At 40.1% G+C, this 15,691-nt stretch overlaps 1 protein-coding gene and 1 long non-coding RNA gene across 4 annotated transcripts in view; one reads left to right on the top strand and one right to left on the bottom strand.

The window, feature by feature from the left end:
- Positions 1-3,910, bottom strand: part of LOC141373008 (uncharacterized) — a 63,028-nt gene extending 59,118 nt beyond the window's left edge. The window contains exon 1 of one of the 2 annotated variants that reach the window (XR_012378622.1): positions 3,791-3,910. This is a non-coding gene — a long non-coding RNA (uncharacterized lncRNA). Of the gene's footprint in view, positions 1-965; positions 1,365-3,790 lie in introns of those variants that run through there. The other variant, XR_012378621.1, reaches the window with a different exon arrangement.
- FBXO5 (F-box protein 5) lies at positions 3,682-15,441 on the top strand. 2 transcript variants are annotated; one of them, XM_025866350.2, is made up of 5 exons: positions 3,682-4,425; positions 10,296-11,010; positions 12,222-12,312; positions 13,229-13,411; positions 14,577-15,441. In XM_025866350.2, the coding sequence occupies exons 1-5, from the start codon at positions 4,329-4,331 to the stop codon at positions 14,826-14,828; spliced, it is 1,338 nt and encodes a 445-aa protein (XP_025722135.1). In that variant the 5' UTR covers positions 3,682-4,328; the 3' UTR covers positions 14,829-15,441. The 2 variants fall into 2 exon arrangements, with proteins under 2 accessions (XP_025722135.1, XP_025722136.1); XM_025866351.2 differs by lacking the exon at positions 13,229-13,411.
- The last annotated feature ends 250 nt before the right edge of the window (positions 15,442-15,691 follow it).

Below are 15,691 nucleotides of genomic sequence, written 5' to 3'. Positions count from 1 at the left end.
CAGATTACACATGCATAACCGCCAGTTTCATTTTCCTAAAAACCAAGGCTCTGATCTTGTCACTCTTTTACTCCACAACTTAATAGGTTCCTACTGTGTTCCAAATAAAGCTCCAACTCCTAAGTGTGCATACAATACATCCATATCCATATCCTGCATCATTCCATCATCGGCCCATTTTACTCACCACCCCCGTTGTCACATCAAATTCATTTTTTCTGATAACTGCACTTGCATTTAAGCTTTCCCCCATTATGTTCCTTATGCCATGCTACCCTCCTCCCTGGTCCCTTAAAAGACATCCCCAACAGCACTGGTTTTCATCTAGGGGTTTGCCCCTAGGGGCATTTGGCAATGTTTGGAGGGGACATTTGGCAATGTTTGGAGACAGCAGGAGTTGGAGGCTAAGGATGCTGTTAAACTCCCTACAATGCACAGGACAGCCCCCCACAACAAAAAATTATCTGACTAAAAATGTCAACAGTGCTGAAGTTAAGAAACCCTGCCCAGCAGATTATTCCCTTATCCTGGCATATAAAAGTAATGTCTCTGTTCTCTAAAAATTCCCAATGTAACGTGATGTATTTATCCAGCGTTGCATTATTGCTAAATCTTACACCCCTTATTCTCCTCCCCTCTATGCTTATGATGCTTTTATTCAAAGATTATTTACTGAGCATCTGTTATGTCTATTAGATGGCAGTCCCAGATGGTAAGCACAAGCACAGGTACCATATCCCAATTATTTCCAGATACCCTATGATGTCTTGCATGCTGAAGGTCTGCAATAAGAATTTGCTGAAAGAGGGCAACTCTCTCTGTGCTTCATTTTGTACCTAAAAACTCAACAATTCTGATATTAATGTACAGGAACAAAGAGGTTACATACATCTATTGACATCTACTAAAATTCAAAATGGCCATTTCTACGTTTCTCACTAAAAATGAAATTAACAGAGGGGCACCTGAGTGGCTCAGTCGTTAAGCGTCTGCCTTCAGCTCGGGTCATGATCCCAGGGTCCTGGGATCGAGCCCAGCATCTGGCTCCCTGCTTGGCGGGAAGCCTGCTTCTCCCTCTCCCACTCCCCCACTTGCGTTCCCTGTCAAATGAATAAATAAAATCTTTAAAAAAAGAAAATAAATTTAAAAAAATAAATAAATAAAAATGAATTAACAGGGAGTCATGAACCCACTTAACAAGTTGTCAGTTAAAAATATTTCATAATAGGGGCACCTGGGTGCCTCAGTCGTTAAGCATCTGCCTTCAGCTCAGGTCATGATCCCAGAGTCCTAGGATTGAGCCCTGCATTGGGCTCCCTGCTTGGCGGGAAGCCTGCTTCTCCCTCCCCCACTCCCCCTACTTGTGTTCCCTCTCTCACTGTGTCTCTCTCTGTCAAGTAAATAAATAAAATCTTTAAAAAATTTTTTTTCATAATAATCAATTAAACCTCTAACAATTAAAATCAACATTAAATAACTTAATAGCCTGAAAAGGACTTTCATAAACTATTCTAGTATGCCATAAAATATGCTTAGCTATGTATATTACCTTATATTGGTACAATAATTTTAGTTTTTCCAATAATATATCTTAGTCTTTTCCTGAAAAAATAAATAACTGCTGGAGAATATCTTTTAAACAGTGGGTAAGAGCCAATATAGTCCAGGTGCTCAATTAATTTAATGAAAACCCTTCCTCCCCTCAAATTTCATACATTTGTCTACATCTGAAAATAAAAGAGAAATAAAGATGATCTCTAAGGCCAAATGGGGAAGTAATGTGAAAATGTACTATAAACGATTAGGCCTCCAGCAAATACTACCATTCCTCAGTATAACACAAAGGGAAGTACATAGACTTAACAAGCAGAATGGGATTGGAATTTCTGCTTAGTAGCTGTGTAGTTCTGTGAGAATTAACTTACACTTCTAAGCACAATCAAAAATGAAAATAATGCCAAGGTTATTATGAGATTTAAAGGCTAACATCTACTAAATACCTAGAAGGGGCGCCTGGGTGGCTCAGTCATTAAGTGCCTGCCTTCGGCTCAGGTCATGGTCCCAGGGTCCTGGGATGGAGCCCCACATCGGGCTCCTTGCTCCGCGGGAAGCCTGCTTCTCCCTCTCCCACTCCCCCTGCTTGTGTTCCCTCTCTCGCTGTCTCTCTCTGTCAAATAAATAAAAAAAATCTTTAAAAAAAAAATGCCTAGAAGACAAAAAGCTACTATAGTTTTAACATTCATTCAACAAATCACTCCCTGGCTGAAATCCCTCCAACTACCGCAGTAATCAGAAGAACTCAAAACTCCACATGTAAACATACAAAATCCTTCAGGATCTGGCTTCTCTCTCTCTCTGACCGAATCTCCCACTCTTGCACTTGCTCAATGCGCTCTAGACATCCTTATAGCCCCGAAACAAGCCAAGCACTTTCCATCTCTGCCCTCTGCTTATTATACAGATCTCTGCACTGCCCACTCAATAGTCAGATCTTGGTTCAAAGCTCCCAAGCCCTCTTGACCACCCGAAGTCATTACTCAATGCCCTTACTGCCCACTTTCTACCCCATTATCTTGTTTTATATTGCTTTTTCCTGCACTGAAATTGGTAACTTCAATTTCTTTTCCCTTAGTATGTAAACTTGAAGGATAGGACTTATGTCTTTTCAACCCTCTATCTCCCAGACCTAGCTCCAAGGCCAGGCTAAGGCAGGCGAGTGGGACACCATCACTGAGGTGCAAAACTTTAGGGGATGCCCAAATTTCAGTAATCCAGAAAAATACTAATTTAAAGCAACATTCTAAAAGATGAAAAGTAATGCAGAACACCATGATGAACTCATTATCACAATTCTGCACAAAGCGGATCCACCCAGCACTTGCAGAACTCACCCCATCTCAGCCCTGCCTCACCGGGACTTGCCACCAATTTAACTGAACACTTAGCCGTAAGTCAAGTATTAACTCTCCCTAAGGCTGCAGAAAAGCAAGAGGGAGAGCCGCAAAGACGGAGATTGGGCTTTTTGGAGCTTACACCCCGTGGCTGCACTGGGCTGTGGCCAAAAAGCTGAATGCAAGGAATGTACTCTCACCACTTAAGTGCATACTCTGAAAAGTTCAGCATGACTAATAATATGGTGCCAGTTGTCATCGAAGACTTAATAAATACTTCGACCCATTCCCCTGCCATCACTAAAAAAATCATTCCCTTGCCTTGAGGCCTCCAGCCCTAGGGTGTGGGAACCGGAACTCTTACGGCAGGACGTTTTATAAATTTATTTTGTTGCAGGACTACTGTCTCTTGCGCTTGGACCCTGAAGTAAATAAAAACCCAGAAAAGCGTAGATACAAATTTAATAAACTTAACGTCCGTATAAAGCAGTGGTGACTGGAGAACTGTGGTTGAAAATACAAATAAATATGCTTACAAGAAGTGACCCCCGCCATCACCCCCGCGGGAAGGCCCTTGGGAGACGCAGCCCCCGGTCTGCAGCCGTACCAGCCGCTAGACCCGCCATACGCGCAGGAAGCCACGCTCATCCACCCACCGCCGCCCGCTCTTCTGCCCGAGAGAAACGCAGGGGTCCCCAGCGCGCAAGCGCCACCCCGCCAACTCTGAAGCCACGGCCCGCCAGAGACGCCTGCGCAAACGCAGAGGGCAGAAGGAGGGGCGAAACGGAGAGGGAGAGAGGAGCGCGCCTAAATCCTAGAGAGGCGGGCTAAGAAGGGCTGGGGGGTGGGCTCGTCTTCCGGAAAGTTCGGATTCCCGGACGATCGGAGTCGCCGCTCACCAAACACCCGCTTGTGTGCTGATCGAAGAAAGTCGGCTACCCTTTGTACCCACTGGAGATCTTCAGACAGAAGCCGGAGCTGCCTTCAGGATGAAATTAGGACTTGCAGGACACCTCTTCCCAAGACGGAAGGAAGCTTGGCGGGTTCACGCATGCGTGGTAGGCTACCTCCACGTGCGGCCTGGCCGCGGCCTCCCCGCGCTGGGAGGCCTCGCCCCTAGGCCCGCCCCCTCTCTCTGCATCTTTCCGGACGCGCGGGGCCGGGGAGAAGGAGGGAGGTTGGGCCTCATAGCTCGGCCCCGCCCCGGCAGCCTCCAATTGGGCGTGGGTGAGGACGCCCCCCTCCCGCCGCCTTCCTATTGGGGCGCGCGTGCGAGCCACGCACCCCATTGGGTCGTACGGATTTGGGCACCAAATTCAAAGATTTTAAAAGTACCAGCTGGCGCCTTTTGGGAGGTACAGTTCTGTGAATCGGACGACCGGGTCCTCTGCTGTGGTGGCTGTTTCCTCACGTGAGGCGGACCCCACTTCCACCGGCATGAGCCAGCGCGCTTGCCTCTGCTCCCCACGGCCCCCCTCCAGCTCCTGCCGCTGCAGCGCCCTGACAGGCGCCGGGCGCCCTCGCCCCTCAGACGGTGAGTGAGGAGGAGAGGGTGCGGGGAACACGCGTTCCAGGAAGGGGGTGCGGGGTTGGGGAGCAGCTACGACCGAGCCCGACCCCCTCCCGAGTCCGGGCGTGCGCCCCACGCCGGGCCGGGCCGAGCGGGCGTCGGCGGCGGTTCCTGGGGTAGGGGGGGAAAGAAGGCTGGGGCTCAGGGAGGGGAGGCCATGGGTGCGAGGCGAGTGGCGGGCCCGGGTCCCTCCCTCCACGCGGAACCTGGACGCCAGCTCCGAAGGAGGTGACGGTGTCGGCCTTTCAGGGCGCCCTTTTCCCCTTTCAGGATCTACCTCTCCTTGTCGCCACCCCGCTTGAAGAGGCGCCAAAGGCCCCCTCCCCTCCCCCACCTTGGGGCCTGGGCTCTGACAGGGCTCGCGAGCCGCCGGCCCCCGGGGTCTGGCCAGGTGCCTGAGCCCCACTCCCTGCGCCCCTTTGCCGTGTTCACCCCGCACCCTCAGGTCCGCCGGCAATTTCCCCGGGTTTTCGCCGCCTCACTCTTGCTGGCGGGCGCGGGAGATCCTGCTGGCTTATCTCCCGCCTCCTCCACCCGGCCCGCGCCCTAAGGGGCCACCTCTTCGACCCCTTAGGATTTCCATGGTCTTACCCCTACCCACTCCCGCCAAGTGGAGGGACCCCTCATCGGGCCAAGCTGTACAAGGAGGTCCAAACAAAAACATTCTTTTTTTTAAAGCCCCCCTCTCCATTTTTCCCTTTGCCCAGTAACTCGTTTTCAAGGCCTGGGGTCAAAAGGAGGAAGGCTGGGGGGGGGGGCGCGGGTGGAAGCACTTTTTAATACAAAACGGTGAATTTGCCCTTCTGTGGCTGATTTTCTGAGAATTGAAGAATTATTTTTTTTCCTGCGCTCCTGAAGAACTAGGTAGTCCTTTATTCCCAAACTCGGTTAGCGTGGAAGGCACTCAAACGGATATTTTTATCCTCTTTGTTGCTATCTGAAAAGAGATCCAAATGCATTTATTTTGCCTCGGGAAGCACCAAAAATGTTTTTTTTTAATTAGCGATTCGATTTTGTGATATTTGGCAGTCACTGAAAGATGCTCCATTCATTAGAAAAGGAGTCTAGAAAACTCGAGGAAAAAATAATTTTAACAGGTTAAATCTATTTCTAGGTGATCCTCAGTCAGAAGCCTCCCCATGAAGTTCTGAAGCTTGATGGTTTTAAGAAGTAGTATTTTGATTATTTAATCCAGTCGTCTGGTATTACCACCTTGCTCCTCAGAATATTTGCTATCTCAATGAATTTTGTTCCCATTTTACAAATTTGAGAAAATGAGATTAAAAGTTTATTGCCTCCAAGTATTTTTGAAGGCGGGCTTTCCTAAAATTTCTCTTAGAGATGGCTGATTTGCAGTTTATGGCTGCAAGCCTTGGGGGTCTCAGACTTTTAAGGAATAGCCATGCCTAACATTGGGCACATGGTGATAATCTTATAGTAGGTATTGCAGATTGTAGAACTTAGTCATTTAACATTGGGATAGTTGTAAACATTTTTAAGCCTTGTAGCCTATTTAACTACGGGTATTTTAATATGGAGCATTTGCTCTGACTTGGAAAGTTAAATGGAAGTCCAGCTTGGTACAGTTAACTCTAATACCACCTTTTCATGATTGGACAGTGTGTTGGTAAATGAGATTTTTAAAATGCAGCATGTTGAATCTTCACCCTACAACATGAGGTAGATATTAGTATCTCCATTTTAAAGAAAAAATGAAAGGAACTAACTGAATATTTTATGTCACAAAGCTAGTCAAACGACTAAGCAAATATTTTTACTTGAAGTTGGATCTGATTCCTAGAAAAAGCGTATAATCTGGAATACAGTGTGAGATGTATTTTGCTACTTTTAAAATGTTTGTGATTTGCAATAAAAGCATTATGAAAGGATTTGGTTTAAAAATGTGATAAAAATACCATATGTGATGGGACTCTGCCGTACATTTAGTCCAGTTTTATGTTCTTAACCCCATTTTGGAGATGAGAAAACAGGCTTTAAAAGTTAACTGCCTCAGTTTTTCCTGACTCAGCAAATAACACTTTATACCTTAGATGCTGAAGACTTAAACCCCAGGGTATTTTTTTCATTTCACTTTCTCTCATTCAGCATCCAGAGCATCAGCAGGTTCTGTTGACTCTCCTAAGTCGATCTCAGATCCACCCAGTTATCTTCATTTCCACTGCAGTCATCCTGCTATCAGTTACCCAGTCTCTGGACGCCTGTGATACACACTACTAACTAGTCTTCCTCTTTCCACTTGTACCTTCCTACAGTCCATTCTCTACAGTTGCCAATGATCTTTTGAAAATGTAAACCGGATATCTCAACTCAACCCCTCAAGGCTCTTTATTACACAGTTAATAAATCCATCGTACCCTGAAATTCTACAGACCATTCTACCTCTCCAATTTTAAAGTATATTACATAATTAAAAAATAATGATAAAGTATGTTACATAATTTCACATTTTAAAACCAAACCTACAACCAGGATCCAGATTTTGGAACCAATAAAAGGAACCAGAGTTCTTGGAGAAATAAGTAATTCTAGGGCTGGAACAGGAAAAATACAAGATGAGCCTAGAGCATCTTTTCATGCCAGAAAGTAAGAAATGCTCCAGAAACAAAATAATGGAAGTATTTCAAGTGGACATGAACTTAACAGTGGTGAAAGCTGAAACAATTTGATCAGCAACATTAATAAGGCAATATTGGATTATAACCCAAAGTCTGTGAATCTATATACTTGTCTACTTTTTTATATACTTTTATCTCACTTTCCAAGTGAGGTAGTGGAATGAACACTGAATTTATAGTCAATAAGGGTAATCTGTCTCTCTTAACTACGTGTCAAAATGTGGGCAAGCTACTTAACTGAGCTTCAGTGTCCTCATTTGTAAAAAGAAGGTAATAATACCTCTTCATCCTACATCAGAAGGTTGTGAGCAAGTGTTTGAAAACAAATTGGAATTGTAAACTTCTAAACAATTATAAGATGTTTGAATCATCATTAAGTCTAAGTTTTAAAGAGCTGTTCATATTCAAAGTGTGGTGTTGAATGAAAGGGTTCTACAACAAACATAGTTTCCCAGTAACTGGGTTCTAAAAATGAGCAGAAGAGGGGCGACTAGGTGGCTCAGTCAGTTAAAGCGCCTGCCTGCGGCTCAGGTCATGATCCCAGGGTCCTGGATCAAGCCCCACCTTGGGCTCCCTGCTCAGCTGGGAGCCTGCTTCTCCTACTGCTGCCTGCCGCTCCTCCCACTTGTGCTCTCTCCCTCTCTCTCTCTCAAATAAAGAAGTAAAATCTTAAAAAAAAAAAAAACAAAAAAACAAAGGAGCAGAGGAAGAAGGCCTTTGAAAAGAATTAAGTTTCTGAAGTACAGTTTCAGGCCTCTTCCCTTTAGGCAACTAAACAGTAAAATATGTCTTTGTAGGTAGCTTCTATTTTTTTATCCTCAAATAGAATGTGGCTGTATGTAAGTTGTACTTAATTCTTGAGGCAAAAATTAAAACAATCTCTTGGAATTTTTTAATCTCCTGGGTGGAAGAGAACCACTCAGAATAATTTGTTCTAGAATTATGGTTAATGTTGGTGTTAGAAAATGTATATTCCTTATTTGCTTTTTATGTCCTTGAACTTAGTTTGAAACTAGTTTTTAGGGCTACTCCAAGGTTTAATGGAGTCCTGGAGCATATACTCTGTCTTTTGCTGTGTTAAACATTGGGAATTTAAAGAGACTACCTACCTACAGATGTCCTTTTAGTACTTAAGGGTTTTGCTCTAAATAAAAACTGTAAAATTAACATGGACACAGATTACCAATACTTAGTACAGACTAACCACACTGACTGGTACATACACTGACAGGATAAATTGTTAACTACCTATGATTGGCTTGCAGGGGGAATAGTAGGTATGGAAGACATTTGAAGCATCTGCAGTTCATATACTCTGCCTTCAGTAATACTAAGTAATTTTCCTGAACCCATCTACTATATTCCTTCTCAGAATTGTGCTTTTGCTCAAGTTAACCTTCAGTGAATGCTTTTTCCAACCTCTACTTCCTGACAAAATCCTAGTCATCCTTTAAAGCAGTGGTTCTCAACTGAGGAATGGCAGAGATTTTGACACCACTGCCTCCCCAACCCATCATTTGTCAATGACTGGTGACTGGAGACATTTTTTATTGTGCTTCAGGCGGTAGGGGTTGCTAATGACATCAAATGGGTAAAGCCTGCTGAACATCCTAAAATGCCCAGAACAGCCCCCAACAACAAAGAATTGTCCAGTCTAAAATGTTAGTAATGCAGAGATTGAGAAACATGGCTGTAATATATTTTTAAGTGCTGCCTGTTAATTGTAGCTTGACTGATTTCTTTAGGCCATGGGGGTGGTGATACAATCCTAAACAAGTCTTTGGCTTTTTTAAGCTTAAATTTGAATTCTGTGAAGTGTGAATTCTAATGAATAATAACCAGAAATAATTGCATGGTTTGCTAATAGTATCATTATTGGTTCTTCCCTTTTATGCTACTTATCATAAATAGCAAGTACATTATCTTCTCTAGTTATTTAAAACAACTGAACAGTAATGTACACTTGCTGCCCAACCACCCTCACATTCTTATATCTTATACTGATTATAGTATTGTTCTTATTTACCAAATCTTCTGATTGGTACCTGAACTATTAATTCCTCTGGCTCTTTGGTTAATTAGTCATGAGAAATCTTCGTTCAGTAATTGAAGATCTCAGAGTTTCTATTTCTAGCACGTAATAGAGGAGATAAAGGGAGATGTCCCTCTGCTTGAGTTCACTATCCAGCAGAGTAGACAAACACCTTAGTTATATCAGACTCACCCATACCACTGATCCAGATAAAACTTAGAAAGTTGTGGGAGTTCAGGTAGATTTTAACTGATCGGTGTTTAAATTTACTGACTTTGAGTTCTTTCTCTAAGCTTACTTACAGATTTCTTGATTAATTATTGTAAGGCTTATAATAAACGGCTAATGTCTAAATCTTAAACATTTATTATTTTAAGGATTTCTCTGACTCCAGACCCCACTGAACGCATCACATTTCCTTATTTGTTCCATAAGTACAGATAGGTGTTAAATAGTACCTTTTTCCAATATTTTTTACTCAATCAGCTGGAGACTCTAAAAGTCAAATGTTACAATTATGCACTAAAAGCAATCTTTTGAAGTCCCCTTTTAAGAATAAGATGTACTGGGCGCCTGGGTGGCTCAGTTGGTTAAGTGACTGCCTTCGGCTCAGGTCATGATCCTGGAGTCCCGGCATCGAGTCCCACATCGGGCTCCCTGCTCAGCAGGGAGTCTGCTTCTCCCTCTGACCCTCCCCCCCTCGTGTGTTCTCTCTCTCTCACTCTCTCTCTCAAATAAATAAAATCTTAAAGAATAAGAGGTACTGGGGTGCCTGGGTGGCTCAGTTGTTAAGCATCTGCCTTCCGCTCAGGTCATGATCCCAGGGTCCTGGGATTGAGCCCCACATCAGGCTCCCTGCTCTGTGGGAGGCCTGCTTCTCCCTCTCCCTCTCCCCCGCTTGTGTTCCCTCTCCACTCGCTCTCTGTCAAATAAATAAATAAAATCTTTAAAAAAAAAGAATAAGATGTATGTACTTAACTAAGATTTAAGTACTATTTCCTCATTGTCACATCTCAGTAAATAAACTTGAATAATTTCATAGCTACATAGGTAATACATAATACTGAGAGAATGGAAAGTAATTTTATCTCTGTATATCCCAATTTAAGAAGTAGAGATGTATGAAAATTTTGTCATTAAGTAAATGGTTTTTTGTTGTTTTGTAGGTTGTAAAGAAGAAAATTCTACTCTTTCTGTCAAAATGAAATGTGATTTTAACTATGACCATATTCATTCTGGACTTAAATTGGTAAAGCCTGATGACACTGGAAGACTAGGTTCCTGTCCTGCATATTTGGAAAGTTCTTATGAAGACTGTATTAAGGACTATGTAAGGTTATCAGATATTGGGTCACCAATTGTGGGCCCCAGGATTGTAGAACTTGAAACTGAAAATGAAAACAAGCCCTTCCATAACAAAGAAAATCAACATGTGCAACAAATACTTAATAGTTCAAATGAAATAGAAGAACTAGAGACCAGTAGACCTTATGAAGACAGTGGCTATTCTTCATTTTCTCAGCAAAGTGGCTTCAATGAACATGAAGAGGGTAGCCTTCCCTTGGAAAATTTCAGTGACAGTCCACAATCCTGCCTACAGATGCAAAGCCCAGACCAATATCCCAGCAAAAACTTGCTGCCGGCTCTTCATTTTGCAAAAATGGTTTGTTCAACATTAAAAAAGAATGCCAAGCAAAATCCTAAAATAGATGGGGAGAAACTAAAGGAATTTATATCCAGTGAAAATTTTAAACTACAGAATATAATTGGCAGGAAGATGGGCCTAGAATGTGTAGATATTCTCAGTGAACTCTTTCGAAGGGGACTCAGACATCTCTTAGCAAATATTTTAACACAGCTCAATGATATGGACTTAATCAAGTAAGTATGATTACTTTTGAGTGTTAGTATAATCCATTGAACATTTTTGTTGGATGACTTGGGACTACCAACTCATACAAAGACACAAAATAGGGTAGTCTTTTTGCATTGTTTAATTGAGGTAATGACTGCCTGATGGCTGGTATCTGACCATTTATATGCCACTAAGATGAAAGAAAGATAATTTTTTAAGTAAACATTTAATCCAGTTATTTCACATTTCATATTTATGCAATATTAGGAAACTGTTTCTGTTAAATTGGGATTTTTGTTCCTTTTCTGAAAATTTCTAAAATAAAAGAAATTTTCAGCTATATCATACATGCTTAACTATAAAACAACATCCTAGTTCTGGTATATAGGACCAGTAGGGTTTATGACTTCTGTCATACTTGAAAGTAAGAAATAGTTGCTGATGTTTGTAGGCCATTTTTCATGTAGGCTCTCCTTGGTTTGACAGTGAAAATATGGAAACCCACAAATGATCTGATTTTGACTATTTCTTAGAAACCTTATCCTTCCTCATTCCACCAAAGATCAGTTAGGATGAAGTAACAGAATTAAGTTAATTATACAGACCACTGGATTAGAGCCTGATCAATCATTCATTTTTTAGCTTTTTGAAAAAAAATTTAGAGGTACTCTGCAAGTGTTACTTCACACTGGTCTTTACGAAATATAGCTAAAGCAAAACAAAAGTGAGTATGGATTTTTATTGTTGGCTAGCTTCTTGGGGGATGATTGACATCTAGGTTGTACTTTTGTTAACAAAATGCGTTTTTGAAATTGATGTCTACTGATAGCAGTGTGTCCTACAGTACTTTGAAATTTGGCTACAACTTTTATTGATATTGAACAGCTAACATGGTGTCGTATGTACAATGGGGGCTACTTATTTGGTGTTTGCAGATGTTGTGAAAAAATGAAGTACAAAGCAATGGTTCTTAAGCCTGAATGCTCTTAGAATGACTTGATAGGGAGCTTTTAACAATAACCCTGGTCCTCTTTTTAAACCAATAAACCCAAATGACTAGGCCTGGGGCATTCTAAAATCTTAAGTACCTCAGGCAATTCTGATGTAATAAACAGGTTTGAGAAGCACTACTAATAGAAATTTCTTTTTTGCCCTGTTAATGTTTTGTAGTATATTTATTCCTTTTAGCTCTTTGTGATGCTTTAACTGTTTCCTTTATAATCTTTTACTTTTCCAGTATGTCTAAAGTGAGCACAACTTGGAAGAAGATTCTAGAAGATGATAAAGGGGCATTTCAGTTGTACAATAAGGCAATACAGAGAGTTACTGTAAGTCTTTGCAGTTGATGTTTTCATTTTAAAATATAACAGCTAGTGCTCTTTACCTTTACAAATAGTGAAAACTGGGACAGATAACAGGTAATCTGGAAATCCTTTACATTCACAAAGCATTTTTGCTTTTCCCTAGAACTCCTTAAACAAAATTCAAAGATAAAGGAATCCCACCTAAGTCATTTATTTCTTGAGTTCTTCCTAGAAATGGAATGTCCAAAAGGGAAAATTGCTCAGTTCTCCAATAATATAATAGGAGTTGACCATATAGCTAATCTTCACTGCCATTTGTATTTTTTCAGTTAAATTTTCAACATATTGAAGATTTTTAGTGCAGAAGGGAATTCATTTGCCTTCCAAAATGAACTTGGTAAATTTGGAGATGTTTCTGAGGGTATCAATACATGTTTGAAATTTCAGGCCTAGGGTTGGCAGACTTGGGTCTAAATTTTGGTGCTGCTACTTATATGCTGTATAACTTTAAAGTCAAGTATTGCTTAAGTTATCCGAGTTCAGAGTCTTTATTGAGAAGGTGGTATTAATGGAAAATTTTCTAATCTAAAAGGTTTGGAATCCATTCATCACACTGATGTGACACTTAAACATGACTTGCCATTTACTGGTGGTGAAAAGGATGACTTTGTTTTGGCATTAGTACTTTATAAATGATGTACTTAATGCTATATAGGCTAAGTATTTAAAGTGCTTTCTCACAATTTCTGGTTTGCAATTTCTGTATTGTCTGTGTATAGTGTGTGGCTCTATTTAAAGCATGTGCAGATAAATTGGATGTACAGATAAATTTTTACATTCTCATTTGCCCTTTTTTACATGTACAAACAATAAAAATGCCTGATTGTTGAGAATAAAACAGAATATTTTTAAGTCCTGTTAAAACATTTCTTTTAATTAGGAAAAGAACATTAAGCTTTCACCACATGCTTCAACAAGAGAATATGTTATGTTCAGAACCGCATTAGCTTCTGTTCAAAAATCAGCAGCCCAGACTTACACCCAAAAAGGTGCTCAAACCAAGTTATCCGATCCAGGTGATCAGAAAGGTTCTACTTACAGCCGACACAATGAATTCTCTGAGGTAATTTTTTGTTTGTCAATAAATTAGAAACTTACAGGACACTTATTATTAAAAGGATTTAGAGTAAGAAACAGAGAACTTTAAATTTAATTGTAGCATAATTAGAACTACTAGGGAATTGTTAATGGGGATTTTATCTTATATCCCCTTCATTCTACTCTCAGAAATGTTGGCCACCAAGAAACCATTTCAAGTAATTGATTTCCTAATTCAAGTAATCAAATTAGGAAAGTACACAAAGATGTCTTTCTGTGTAGAAAATAGATACCATTTGACATTGCTTTTGACGGTTCAGTGATGTTAAGATCTAATTCAGAAATACTAAGAGAACCTTGATTTTAAAATTTCTTACCAAACTGTTCGATATACATTTTTACAGTTGTTGCCTTTGATATCTGAGGAACAGAACTAAACAGAAAAAGGGCCAGCTTTCAGAAATTGAAGCCTTCCTATTGTACTTTCAAATCATTGGATAATGTGTATTATAAGTTCTACTCAGCACATGGATAATTTGGCAAGCTTAATTTAAGAAACCATAATCTTACCTAAGAGTGCATATTTGAAATAAAATGTTGACTGCTGACTACCTTCATGTTGGTCAGTTAAGTATGAATTATATATAGTGAAGTTTAATTTTCTGTCTTAAGTGTTGATGATGTAATTACTAATACAACATGTAACTTTATTCAGAAAACATATTGAGCATCTGCTGTCAGGTAATTCATGGATAAGAAAACATGGCACCCTTCATAGCCTTGCAATCTAGAATGGACAATGGCTACATAAAATTAAATGCCATATAATGTGATAGGTGCTTCTAAAAAAAAGAACTAGAGGTTAAAGAGCAACCAACTCCCAAGTGACACTAGGAATGCTTCACAGTAAAGGTGACATTTAAGTTAGGGCATTGATGTGTAAGTAGCATTCATGGAATAAAAGAGAACATATTTAAAAGCATTAGGAAATAGCCACTAGATCAGTTGACAAGTGATAATTATCACACTCACTGAACAGTGAGCTCCTTAAGGGCAGAAGTTGTCTTATGTGTGGCATGGGTCCTTTATTCATATATTGGGGAAGGTTCAGAGGTACCTTCCTTGTTTTTTTCTACCTAAATTACATTCAGTCCTCACTAAAATTTGTCTATGGATTTTCTTCTTTCTAGGTTGCCAAGACTTTGAAAGGGAATGAAAGCCTTAAAGCCTGTATTCGCTGTAATTCACCAGCAAAATATGATTGCTATTTACAGCGGGCGATCTGTAAAAGAGAAGGCTGTGGGTTTGATTATTGTACAAGGTGTTTGTGTAATTATCATACCACCAAAGAATGTTCGAATAGCAAACCCCTAAAAGCCAGTTATAAAATAGGTCCTCTACCTGGTACTAAAAAGAGCAAGAAGAATTTACGACGATTGTGATGTCTTGAAATCAATTGTACCTGATCATGAAGGTTAGAAAATGTTAGGTTTTAATTTAAAAAACGTAAATGTATTTTCATTTCCAATTTTGTGTTGAAATCAATGTAGTACATGGGATTTTTTGCCCTGGTGAATAAAGAGAGTATACAGCCTCTTAAATATTTTACAATTTAATGTGAAAAAGTTTAAAATTTGGTATAAATCAGAAAATTAAAATATTTTAAGGAAAAAGGAAAACTCTGATATTTGTGATTCAGGGATAAAATAAAACTGATTCAATTTTTATGCTAAAGGAAAGCCATGCAATTTTACCTAGATAATCTTAAATATATATCTTGTTTACCATCTATTAACATTTGAGACATTTTATTTGCCTTACCAAATTAATACCTATCAAAATAATCTTCTGGAGTCTCTTAATTTAAATGTTTTGTCATCTTTCTTTAACCTCTTTTTCAGTGTGTATATTTCCCAAAAAGTACTCTTTGTGAAATCTTTTTCCTATTTGTAAAGTCTGTATGTTTTAATATTTTTGTACATATGTAAATATTTCTGTATTTTTTTATGTCAAAGTAAAATAAAGATCTCTTGTGTGTATATATATACATGTAAATTTTGTACCTCTTATGAATAAAATTGTTACAAGCTTAATAAGTAATGTGAACTTTTTACTTTGATAAACATCTTAATCTTAGAAACAACTAAATTACAAAACTAAGAGACTGCATTTGTATGTGTGAAGGTGTTGAGTTGGTTCCATTTGTGCCTGTTCATCTGGGAATCTTGTGACGTTCCCAGGTTCCATTCTGATCCCAGTATTCTCCCACTCCCAGTATTTAGTAGTTGTGGAGTTGGGTCTTGAA

This window comes from Callorhinus ursinus, unplaced genomic scaffold (assembly GCF_003265705.2).
Source record: "Callorhinus ursinus isolate GAN/ISIS: 27379988/994484 unplaced genomic scaffold, GSC_fseal_2.0 scaffold6, whole genome shotgun sequence".
Classification (NCBI taxonomy): Eukaryota; Metazoa; Chordata; class Mammalia; order Carnivora; family Otariidae; genus Callorhinus; species Callorhinus ursinus.
Note: the sequence above shows the minus strand (reverse complement) of the source record. Positions and strands in the feature narration are given on the sequence as shown.